This window comes from Lepidochelys kempii, chromosome 2 (assembly GCF_965140285.1).
Source record: "Lepidochelys kempii isolate rLepKem1 chromosome 2, rLepKem1.hap1, whole genome shotgun sequence".
Taxonomy (NCBI): domain Eukaryota; kingdom Metazoa; phylum Chordata; order Testudines; family Cheloniidae; genus Lepidochelys; species Lepidochelys kempii.
In genome coordinates, this window is record NC_136381.1 from 259,661,093 (window position 1) to 259,673,439 (window position 12,347).

Sequence of the window (12,347 nt, forward strand, 5' to 3'; positions counted from 1 at the left end):
GGGAAAATGCTGCCAACCTCCAGAGCCAGCTACTGTAATCTGTAAGATGCCACACCCTGCCTGGCAAGCTGGAGGGGGTGAGAGAGAGATGAGGAGAGCAAGGAGGAGAAGAGGATAAAGTGTGGGGGGGAATAGGAGAAAGAGAAGAGATGAGGCAAGGGAGCGGAAGCACATGGAGGGAGGACAAGATGGGGTAAAGGGTAGGGAAAGCAGTCTCAAGACCATTTATGACAACTGGACAATATGTACCCCAAGAGGCTAGCAAATCCATTACCACCAGGAACTTGATAGCAGTAGTGGGGATAGACCTCAGACCCTTCCACTCAAAAGCACAGCCTCTCACCACTTGAACTGAAAAACAACACCCCTCCCTTCTGTGTTAACAGTACAGGGTCTATGACACACAGCAGAGCAGTTCTGATTATATATAGCAAAGGGCAGCTGTTCACATATACACAAACTAATGAATGACCGTGCAGTCTCCCTGCAGACCACAGCATGAAGGCAAATTGCCATTATAAAGCACACGCTGCAGTTCAGAGCATGGAACATGTCCATGGTATTCACGTGTGGACCTGGAAGGGATTTCTTGGTGCTAAGCCTCAAGGTTGCTAGACAGAACTCAGCTGAAAACAAGCTTAGGAACTGGGATTTGATAGCTATTTTGTATGCTTGGAAGGGAGGACACCACCATGCAGCCCAACGAAGCCCTGCCCTAGGACATGCTTGTACGTCATGGGACAGCATCTCTCTGACCCCTTATGTTCTCTTGCTTTCGTTCAGTCATTCATTGCAGCTGCAGTCTAGTCATTACCAGTAACCACCACTAGGGGTCAGATTTTGACCTCTTTTTCTCTTCAAGGTGGCATGCTGCTTATTGTGTCTTATACTGTATTGAAAATGCTCAGGATTTAACCAAAGGGAGCCTCATTATTTCAGGCAGCGTCTTATGAAGCTCTGTGTGGGGGGAAAGGAAACTCTCTCCCTCTTTTGTTCCTATATTGATTTTCTCCTGAAGCGACGCTCTCAGGTGATGTTGAGATTTGAACCTCAGGCCAGTTTAGGGCAAACAAATTCAGCGCTGAGTCTCCAACAATTCCTTGAGATACCCTCCTCCACGAAAGGATTGGTGGATGCCAATCTAATGATAAACCAGGCTTCAGAGGCTGCGTTTGCTGGTTGCCCTGGGAACAGTAAACATCTCTGCATTGATCTCTGAAGCTACCGGAGACTCCTACATGTGGCATCTCACTGGTCCTTGACACTTGCTTTTCTTCATCAGGTCTGGATGAGAATTACAGACCGATCACTGTTATAAATTATGGAAGAACCAGGCAGTTATAGTTGTGCCTAGGGGGGACATTCGGTAGAACCCGAATACGGGTTTTTTGTTGTTGCTGTTGTTCGTTAATGGCTGGCAAGACCTACATTTTACTTTGAAAACTGCCTAACAGCTGAGAAAGTGGTAAAAAACACAAATGTCAATTGCCCTTGGAAACATGCCCATGGTAAACTTTGAAAACGTAGAAGTCTTTTTTTTTTCTTTTTTTTTTAAACTAGCTGAACAGCCAGGCAAAGTAAATCCACCAAAGTAAGCTCCCACATAATGCAAAACTCTGGGCCAAACCCTCATCTGATGTCATCTGGTGTAGCTGCATAGATATAACTTTGGGAAGATAAGGCCTGATCCTGCTTAGAGGAAAAGCAATAGCAAAGCACCAGTAGACTTCAGTGGCTGCAGACCCAGGCCCACTGAAACTAACCAATGCAATGTTCAGAGCTATAATTTGACAGGGCGCAGGGAATTTGAGACAACTGAACTTGTATTGTGCTTCCCTTTCCCTGGTTTCTCTGTCTGCCTTCCCCCTCTTTCGGTGGCAACTGCCATTATCTGAGGCCTGTGTAAGATAACAAAGCCCACATCACCGCCATAATATCTGAGCATCTCACTGTCTTTAATGGATTTATCCTCACTCTACCTGTGGGAGTAAGGATGGGCTAGTCTCCCCCCAGCCCCCTGTTTTATAGATGGGGAGGTGAGGCACAGAGCAGCTAAGTGACTTACCCACGCTCACACAGGAAGCTTACGGCAAAGCTAGGACTTGTACCCAGGCCTCCACGGTAGCACGGTCTCTACCGGACCATCCGCCTTCACTGATGAAGTGAAAGAACATGTCCCACGTAAAACGACAGCTAGTATTGCTAGACAGTGCAGCTACCCTCCCCGCCCTTGCACTTCAGCACGGCAGGGCATTCCCACCCTCCTCCAACCGGTTCCCGTGCCAGATCAGTGCCATTAATGAGCTGTGTTATGGTAGCACCTACAGACCTCAAGTAAGATGGGGGCTTCATTGTGCTAGACCCATGGTAAGAGCCGATCCCTGCCCAAAGCGTTTGCACTTTCGAGAGGCCAGGCAGACAAAGGGTGGGGGAAAGGCAACCTGCTCTTTTTCTAGGGAATGACAATTACAGAGCTGGTTTCTAGGAAGGGGGAAGCAGACTCAATAAAATGCGTTCTAAAGGCAGCGTGGGTCAAACTCCCCCTGTAACACAACCACCTTGCTGCGTCGCCCCAGCCCCATCCAAGCCCTTGAGGTCTGACGGCTCCCTGCAATGCACAGCCGGAGCGTGATGCCAGCAGGGACAGCTGGCACCATGGCTCCACTGGGGTTACTTCCCTATGCACTGCACTGCATCAGCCACAGTTCATTTGGGATTCATCGAGTACGTCCACACGGCAATTAAACAGCCACGACCGGCCTGTACCCGCTGACTCAGACTCCGCCTGCTGGGCTGTTTACCTGCCGTGCAGACGTTCAGGCTTGGGCTGGATCCCAGGCTGCGAGACCCTGCGAGGGCGCAGTGCCCCAGAGCCGTCACAATTTAACAGCTCCATCGCCCCAGCCCTGCGAGTCCTAGTCAGCAGGTGTTTAATTGCAATGTAGACCAACCGTTGCTGCCACTGGAATCTTCCGTGCTCCAGAGCCCGCTGACTTTGCATCTGGCTCAATGGGAGCCGCTGGTTAACAATTGCTTTTCCTTTCCGGCTCAGCTGCTGGGATGAACTGGTAGATTAAGAAGGATTTGCTCTGTAATAAAGACAACAGTCAAATGCCTGCCTCTTTAGCTTTCTAATCCCTTCATGGTAAAAAGGCAACACTGGGGGAGATCTTAAATCCGCACGTAACATTTAGACCACTTCAAAACAAGGGAGGGCGGGGCAGCACAGAAATGGCCCCATGGCCTACTAGCTGAACGTTTTGGCTTGCAAAGTATTATTAATTATTATTATTATAGATCAGTGGTCTGTAATAAGGACAGTAAATCAAAGCTACACAGGGCCTCAGGAAGGAAACGCTTCTTGAAGACTCGCATTGTTGATGCCAGAGATTTGAATTCATTCCTAAGGATGGCTGAGACCTAGACTGTCACTTGGAGTAACCACTCCCCTTACACCGCTGCTTGGATTCATTACTTCCTGCCCTGTGTGTGGTGGTGGTGGTGGGGGGGGGGAGAGTGGACAGGGCTTTGGCTCGCCCCTCCACTTGCTGTCCAGAGTAGAAGAGCTAATGTTGTGTGGAGCGGCTAATAATGGATCACTGATGCAGGCTGGCAGTGAGTTACTACCTCGCCTGGGACTGAGGGGGAAGCAGGGGAGGACCTGAGGCATGAGACTCCGCAGTGCTACTCCTGGGGAGAGGCAACTTACACACCAGCCTTTGCCTAAAGTCAGCATCTAATCCTAACTGAATAACAGGGCTGTGTTTTTCTCCAGTACCTGCCGAAGGGCACCGGCATGCTAAGGTGGGAATGGCTACCTCCCTTTGATGAGTGGGGAAACTGAGGCACAGAGCAGTCAGGTGATTGGCCCATGGTCATATGGCGCACCTGTGCCAGAGCTGGGAATAGAACCCAGCTCTGCTAACTCCTTGTGCTCTGCATTAGCCACTAGACAATGACCCGGGACACATTCCACTGACTTTCGTTGTAGGGCAAATACATTCTTTGTTCCCTCACCTACATATTGTTTTAGGAGAAACCTCAATTCCAGTCAGACTCAGGCAGTGACTGCAACTGCACAGTCTGCAGAAGAAATCCTCCATTTGGCTATATGGCAACCAGCTCATTAAGCTAATTAACCACAGCTTAGATTCCAGGGGTCGATGAAAGTGTCGACTTGCCCGCTCCTGAGCTGCCTCGGTACATTCCTGCTCACTCTCTCGGCATACAGAACACATTCAGTCTGGATCAGTGTTCGTTATCTGTACACAACACCTACCACGCCGCAGAGACACGCTTGCCTAGGGTCACCCAGGAACCTGGGAACCCAACCTAGATTACCAAGGTCCCAGTCTAGTGCCTTAATCTATAAAACCATCCCATTCTCTCTGACCACACCAACATCCATTTTATTGTTATTTGTATTGCCATAGTGCCTAGAGGCCGCAACCACGGACCAAGTCCCCTCAGCGCTAGGTGCTGGACAAACAACAAAAGGATGGTCCCTGCCCCAAGGAGCTTACAATCTAAGTGTCAGCCAGACAACAGGTGGATGTAGACAGACCGACGGGGGAGCATGAGGAAACAAGGAGACAATACTGATCAGCGTAACGGCATACCTTTTCTCGAGCAGTGGTCTCCAAACCGGGGTGCGCGAGATGATCCCAGGGGGTGTGCAGCAGCAGGAGTGCCACCGGAGAGCACTCCGCCTTTCTTTTCCTTCAGCGGCAGCTCTGCACGTCCACGGCTGGAATTCCCCTCCGGCGGCCTGCCTGCCTGCGGCGGGTCTTCCGTTCTTCTTCCGTCGGTGGCGCGTCTGTGGCAGGTCTTCCGGTCTTCACCCTGTGGGTGCGCGAGCCAGAAAGTTTGGAGACCACTGTTCTAGAGCTGCTATATTCCACTCCCTATTTCTACTGCAGCTTTCATCCGGGGATCTCGCTGGCTTGCTAATCAAAATGAGCAGAGCTAACCACACGGTTTAGACACTAATGGTTCTTTGTTTCTGGTGCTGGCAAGGAGTTCAGATGTTTTGGCTTCTGTGATGTCAATAATTACACAACCAATTTGGGGCCTCATCCAGCGCCCACTGAATTTACTGGGAGTCTTTCTTTCCATTGATTTTAGAGGGCTTTGCATCAGGCCCTTCATAGCAAATGTCTTTTAGCAGACTGGCCAGGGAAAGACCCTCAGCTGATGTAAATGGGCCTAGTTCCATTGGCTTCAATAGAGCTGGGCTAATTTATATCAGCTGAGGATCTGCCGGAGATGACAGAAATCTTGCCCTTGTCCTCTTTTTGTCAGATTATTGGCATTTACGCTCATGAAGACGTTTGCAGAGCTATGGTCCCCTGTACCGTCACTGTATACGACACCCACTCCACGTACTCTGGTAAAATGCCACCATCAAGACTTCTCTTCCTGCTCTTTGAGGAACTCTCGAAAATCTTGCTCTTAAGAAGGCAGCTGGCAGGGAAGCAAGACCTAGTCAGGTGGCATCGCTTTGGATAAATGTAACTCTGCCTCCAGGGCTCAGTGGGTCGGAATGGCTGACAGGTGCAGAAATCTTTCATGGGAAATCAAACCAAGGAACAGTGCTTTTGTATTTGCATGGTAAACCAAAAATAAATACAAATAAATTCTCCCAGTGTGTATTACCTGCATGTGCTTAGCTTTAACTTGAAACAATTCTATGCTGAAGGTTTGCAAATCCATGCTCTGCACTGGCATTGGATGTTGCAAGCATCCTCCTTGCACTTCATCCCAATAAAATCTCTCTGGGTGTAACATTCTCACCCACCGTCAGGCCCCTTGACACTGCCAGCGTGGACCAAAGGGGTCTAGTGTAACTGAAAATCAAGCCCCCGTTAGTAGTCTGTGGAGATGTATTGAAATCCATGGGACTAGCCTGTGGTGAAGCGCACGCTGCTGTGGCTTTGCCAGTCCAGGACCCCAGCTAGCTAGATTAAAGCAGTCTTGGGTCCATCCACAAGAGCAGCAATCGCACTGCCTGATTGCAGCCCAGGCACATCCAGAAAGCAACCCGAAAACTCATAAATCCTTTCTCAATGGCAAACCCATTGTTTCCTTCCACTGCTGCACCACAGAAACAAAATAGAGTTGATCTTTTCAGTATCTCCCCCTCTGCAGAGAAATGACACAAACTATTTGTCCCCTCGATAGATGATCCTGAAAGGCAACTGCGTGTTGTCATAGTCTTGACACAGGAAATCAGATCAACTAGGTAATTCTCAGAATGGAACCGCTACAACACATTGGACCTGATTCGGCAGCCTTTACTCAGGGTTAGTCGCAGTTACTGCTAGTAATTCGACCTGTCCCACTGGACTCAGTGGGATTATTACAAAAGTCTGACTATGAGGGACAAATATTCTGCTGGTGTAAGTGGGCAAAACTCTGTTGAAGTCAATGGGCTTGCATCCCTTTGCTCCTGCAGATACTTTGGCCCAGCATGAGTAAGGGCTGCAGAAAGGGGCATGTACTGATACATACATTGTACAATAAGGGAGTAGTTCTAGAAGTGTACTGTGACACTGGTAACAATACATTAGGGCTACTAACAGTAAACATTGCATTTACACTCATCTGAGACCATATTTGGCTCCAAATGTTAAACCCTTTTGAAGGCCACATGGATGGTTTTGATGAATACACACTCATAATTGTTGGGCAAACCTCTAACAGTTCAGCTCAAAGAAGCACCCACGAGACTTCCAGCTGGGTTTTACAGACCCTGGAAGTTCCGAAAGTTTGGACAAGCATCTGTACGTTTGGGTGCTTATTTCAGCAGAACTGTTGGGGTCTCAGTTCTTTGGGAAGCCAGACTACTTGAAATAGCCATTTACCTCATTGAAACGCCCCATGAAAATGGGATCACTTCACAGATTCATAGAATCACAGAATATCAGGGTTGGAAGGGACCTCAGAAGGTCATCTAGTCCAACCCCCTGCTCAAAGCAGGACCAATCCCCAACTTCTGTGTTTGGAAGGAGATGAAAAACCTAATTGACCTTGAATAGCTTTGCTTTTTCTTGCAAATATCTTGCACACCTCTGTGCTTTATAGCCTCAGAGGGACTGTAAGGATATGATCTAATTAGCCCCCACCACAAAGTGGGCGAGTACTTTCTTCCATCAGACACTCCCAGGAAGCAATTTCTTCTTGGCGCACACAGCTCATTCCCTGAAATGAATCTAAAAATTCAAGGTGAGGGCAAGTCATACCATTTTAATGGGCTAAAACGGTCCCAGCCTTTACCCACAACATGTTAGAACGTTCAAGGAGTCTGGCTCACTACAGAGGAGATGCCAGCTGGAAGAGAGCAGAGAGGTTTGTGGGCTTAGAGACCGAACTCAGCAGGGAAGTCTTTGGAGCTCCACAAACCCGAGAAGGAAAAATGCAACTTCCCTCCGCGAAACCACGGGCAGCTGTGTTGCTGCTAACCTGAACAGAACAAGTCACCCAGGTGCTGGGGGAGATTCTTTTTTCTAGGGAGAGAGAGGATATTTTATAACCTGCTTTCTTCTTCGCTACTGAAATTGAGTGTGATGAAAGGAACTGTGCCCAGCAATGGGATGTCATCTAGGCTCTGCTCTTCAGGGATCGGATGCAAAGAGAATACCCTGAGAATGGAGGAATTTCTTGTTCCTTTGAAGGGCCCTTTTGCGGTATGTTTTTTTCAAGTGGGTTCTCTTTGTCCAAGATGTTTTGTTGCTTTCCATTTCCCATGCTTAGGTATCAAACGCTCTCATTAACACCCAGACCCCATTTCCTCTTTCTTCCCAACCTAAAAAGCCATCTTGATCAATAGAAACCAACCCAGAATAGTGTTTATTATTGAAAATATACAGTATTTCTGAACATCACATAAAAAGCCTAGTAGATACATTTGCTCTAGTTCAAAACACAAAATAGAAAGTCCTCGTGCAGCACTTTGCACCTTCCTCGTAATTCAAATATCATCCCCGTCACCATCAGCGTTATGAGTTTTTACACAGCTTCCCTTTTATTTTATTATTTTGAAACCCAAGCAATACAGCTGAGCAAATCCTCAGTTGTCCTTTCCATGCCACCAGGTAAAACAAAGAGGTCCGGTGGCTGCTTACACAATTTCAAAACTATTCGGCTAAGCAGAGATGAAACACAGTACTTTATAGAGAGATCCAGAGATATGGCTGAGTTTGTCCGTTTCAAAACCTCATATGTGAACAAGGCTGGGTGCCAGCAGGACAAATAGCTGGCTGTTAAATAGACCAGTGATTCCCTAATCCAGCAGAGGGAGCAGTGGGGAAGATACACACATCCCGATCCCCCCAAACACCTGCCAGATCCCCTTTTGCCTGCTCCCTTGCTCACTAGGCAAGACTTTTACCAAGCTCAAAGAAGGAGACAGACAGACAATCTACAGAACAAACCTGTTGAAATCATTAGGAGCTGAAGTGTGGAATGAGGCAGGCAATTTGTCAAAACAGTCTCTTTAACCACAATCCTTAAAGAAAAATGAAATCGATTGTTCCTTCCACCAGGTTTTTCCCTTTGTCATTAGATGCTGAGAATCTCCGAATGGGGCTACCAGTTTTAAATCCTATTGTTCCTAAACCTGCTCCCCTCTCCTCCCCCCTGCACTCCTTTCTTTGTTATATTTTTGGCCGGTTGCCTTAAAGCAGCCTCATATATAAATGGTCAAATGTCCACCAAGACACAAGGGAGCGTCTCGCTGCAAGAAGAGCACAGTACTGAGAAAAGGAGGAAAGACAGACAAAAAGGGGAAGAGGGAAAAACTCTGAAGGTGGCTGGACGTCTGTGTGGTCAAACTGCTGCCGTCTGTTTGATGCTGTGGAAGCTGATTCTCGTTGGGGAGGTGGGAATCGACATAGCCCGGGCCACGCGCACCCGCAGGGCGTGGTGGTCCTGCCAGCGATGCCAGCGTTTTCTCGCGGCCGAGCGGACCTGAGGGGAGAGAGGGAAGGGTGTGAGTATTCAGAAGGAACCTGCTTCTCCCGTGAAGAGTATGCTGTCAACTTGAAGTCGAGTCAATTTCAGAAAAGGGAGGTCCGAGTTCTGCAATGACCCAGAGTCTCCTTTGCTAATGTTGGGGGCTTTACGGTCTAGCTTATGTGCGCCTACAGCCCACATTACCACAATACTAGAGCACCTCATAATTAAGGCCCCCATTTTGTCATGGGGATTTTTAGTACAAGTGACAGACACGTCAGAGGCAATAAAGTAAAAATTCACAGAAGCCTGTGACCTGTTTGTGACCTATACTAAAAATAACCGTGACAAAACTGGGAGGGAAAAGGCTCCAGCACCCATTCTTGCTGCTGGGGCTCTGGGGTCCCCCGCCACCCGCGGTGGCTGGGCAGTTGTGGGGACCCTGGCTGGGAGTTCCCAGGGTCCCCCAGCCACCCATGACTTGGTGCTGCGGGATCCCTCTGCCGCCCATGGCTTGGCACTCTGGGAGCCCCTGCTGCCTGCAAGAGCTGGGAGTTGCGGGGCGCAGGGGAGCCCACTGCCCGCGGTGGCTCAGAGCTCCAGGGGGTCCCCGCCCATGGGGATACTCTGCAGCTCCCAGCTGCTGCAGTCGGTGGGGGGCTCCGAGCCACCGCGGGCAGCAGGGGACACCACAGCACCACAGGCTGAAGTCACGGAGGTCTCTGGAAGTCATGGATTCCATGACTTCTGCAACCTGCATGACCAAATCGTAGCCAGAACCGGGGCTATACTGCAATGAAAAACCCGTGGCTGGCTCAGGCTCACGGGGCTGTTTCATTGCAATGTAGGCTTCCGAGCCCAGGGTGGGGCCCGGGCTCTAGGATTCTGTGAGGTGGGAGGGCCCCAGAGCCTGGGCTCCAGCCCGAGCCCGGAAGTCTCCCCAGCAATGAAACAGCCCCGCAGTCCACATCGGCTGTCACAGGCCAGCCGCGTGTGTCTAGCTGCTGTGTAGACGTACCCTTAGAGCCTCTTTATGCCGCTCCAGCCATTTTATTGGGTGTAAAGTGGCAACAAGGGTCTCATCCCTGGGTTTGATTCCTGTCTTCGCCACACACTTCTTGTGTGACCTTGGGCAATGAGTTAGCGTCTCTGTGCTTCATCTCCCCCTCTGTAAAAGGGCTGATAATGCTTCCTTTTCCCCCACCCTTTGTCTGGTCTATTTTGGGTGCAGGCTCTTCACAACAGAGGCTGTCTCTTACTCTGTGTGTGCACCGGCATGATGGGGCCTCGGTTTCTTTTGAAGACTTCAGGCGCCGCGCTAATACAAAATCATAACACACTTGTACCTAACAATCATAGCCAAAGGTCTTCAGATCGCAGTGTGATTTTGAAGGTGATGTGTCCCTGTAAGCTGCTGCCCACTCCCAAACTTGCACATACTATAAATTGGGTGCTACCCACATTCCCTGTTTTCCTAGTCCAATTTCCATAACTGTCATAAAAAGAGACTTGAATTATGAAATGGTGATTTTTACCCATATAAAATAGACTACTGACCCCTCCCTGGGGATGGAGTAGGTTTTCTGCAGTTATGTCAGAAGCAGGCTGATAATGCTCAATTGTTAGTTGATTCATCGGTTCTTTTTATTGACCGTGTCTCGTACAAAAAGAAACCGCTGGCCCATGGGAGCGGCAGAAAGACAGGTGCTGATGTGTGCTACAGAGATGCAGAGTGGAGAGAAAGTCAAGTCATAGCCTGGAGGCTTGTTTGCCTCTGATGTTGCCCATAGGCAGCCCAAGGTGGTTCAGTATAGAGCAGAGAAGGGATATTTCCCCCCCTTCTGTTTTTAGGTGAACACACACAATAATGATATGAGCATCACCGTCATGGGAGGTTTTAAGAACAGGTTGGACAAACACCTGTCAGGGATGGTCTAGGTTTCCTTGGTCCTGCCTCAGTGCAGGGAGCTGGACTTGATGACTTCTCAAGGTCCCTTCCATTTCTATGATAACACAAGGATGGCACACAAACATGCTGTGGGTCACACAGAATCTAAGGGGTAATGGGGCGGTTGGAACTATCCTGTACTGAACGTGGGCTTTCCCCTTCCTTCCTTTTGCAGCACATTCGAGATCTCCCTTTGCACATTCCACACTCACACACAGACAAAAAGTCACCAGATGCTGAGATTTCATTAGGGAAGAGTTTCCTCCCAGAGTGAAATCCACCCCGTGCAGGAGACCAACAAAAGGCCTAGCTCCCACTTAAGCCCACCTAATCAGTGAATTTCACACACACAGCCCACCCCGTGATACAGAAGGACGCTTGTGTGGCTCTACTATGTAGCCTGATAATTATCTCGCAGACAGCTTGACAGTCCTGACATAACTAATGAACCCCAGGTGCTCGCAGAGCAGCACTCTAGTGGGTCATGGAAATGATGAGTTATTTAATGGCCCCTGTATGCTTCTGAGCAATCTGTTTTGACCATCTGGATAATGAAGCCAGATTAGGTTTATCAATTGAGCTTCAAGCCAATCAAGTCAAATAGAGTGACCTGGAGATAAAGACGTGAATTTGAACAAGAAGTGGTTCGCACGCGTTCACGAGACCGCTCTTGGCTTTAGAAGTGTGAGACAGGACAATGGGCAATAACAGCAGTGCTGAGCTGTACAGCTGAAGCTGCCATTACGGGCCATACGTGTGTAAATATGCTGCATGTTTAAGGAGATGAGCCGACACACACCTGGCAGAGCCACTCTGAATCCGACGACGCCCAGTGTGGGTTAGAGTCACAAGGAAAAGTAGACAGGGTGCCGCTGAGCATCACCAGGCCTAACTTTTAGGCACCTGGACAATCACTGGGATTCACAACACCTGAGCTCCCTCTACCATGAATGGGGAGAGACGGGCATCTCAGAATGGGATTCATAAAAGCCAACACACTAGGTGAGGAGCCGCCTCAGCTGGCCAATGGGCGATGCCAAGGGGAGGGATACATGATAAGCCCCATCCCTCCCAGAGAGAGGCACCTAAAGCCTGGGCTGCCAGGAGGCACCTCCCTGAGCTTGGGATTCCCAACTGCAAACTCTCTTGGCATTAGGCACCCATGTCATTGTAGCAGGAGGTGATGGTGCCACTGTCTACCTTCTCACTTTCATGCCAGTGGTTATGGTGGGAGACACCTGGGTCAAGCCCCCCCTCCACCTGAGGGGAAGCACAGATGTGAGTTGGGGTCTGCCACCTCTCAGAGGGGCGCTCTCACCCCTGGGCTACAGGATATCCTGATGTGGGGCTGCCCCAGTCTCTCCTGTTGAAGCGGTTCCACCCTGGATTATTGAAAAAAGACACTGGAGCAGGAGAACTGGATGCTGGGCCAGCCAGCTCCCAGGGC

The 12,347-nt window shown here is 49.4% G+C and overlaps 1 protein-coding gene and 1 long non-coding RNA gene across 5 annotated transcripts in view; one reads left to right on the forward strand and one right to left on the reverse strand.

Annotated features, from left to right (window-relative positions):
- Nucleotides 1-4,662, forward strand: part of LOC140907848 (uncharacterized) — a 120,287-nt gene extending 115,625 nt beyond the window's left edge. Inside the window, exon 5 of the long non-coding RNA XR_012157656.2 lies at nucleotides 4,434-4,662. This is a non-coding gene — a long non-coding RNA (uncharacterized LOC140907848). The remainder of the gene's footprint in view (nucleotides 1-4,433) is intronic.
- Nucleotides 4,663-7,829: 3,167 nt separating this feature from the next.
- The window catches only part of CRHR2 (corticotropin releasing hormone receptor 2), a 246,297-nt gene continuing 241,779 nt past the window's right edge, over nucleotides 7,830-12,347 (reverse strand). For all 4 annotated transcript variants that reach the window (XM_073334745.2, XM_073334747.2, XM_073334746.2 and 1 more), the window contains one exon: nucleotides 7,830-8,967. In XM_073334745.2, the coding sequence (XP_073190846.1) occupies nucleotides 8,827-8,967 (141 nt within the window). In that variant the 3' untranslated portion in view covers nucleotides 7,830-8,826. The remainder of the gene's footprint in view (nucleotides 8,968-12,347) is intronic.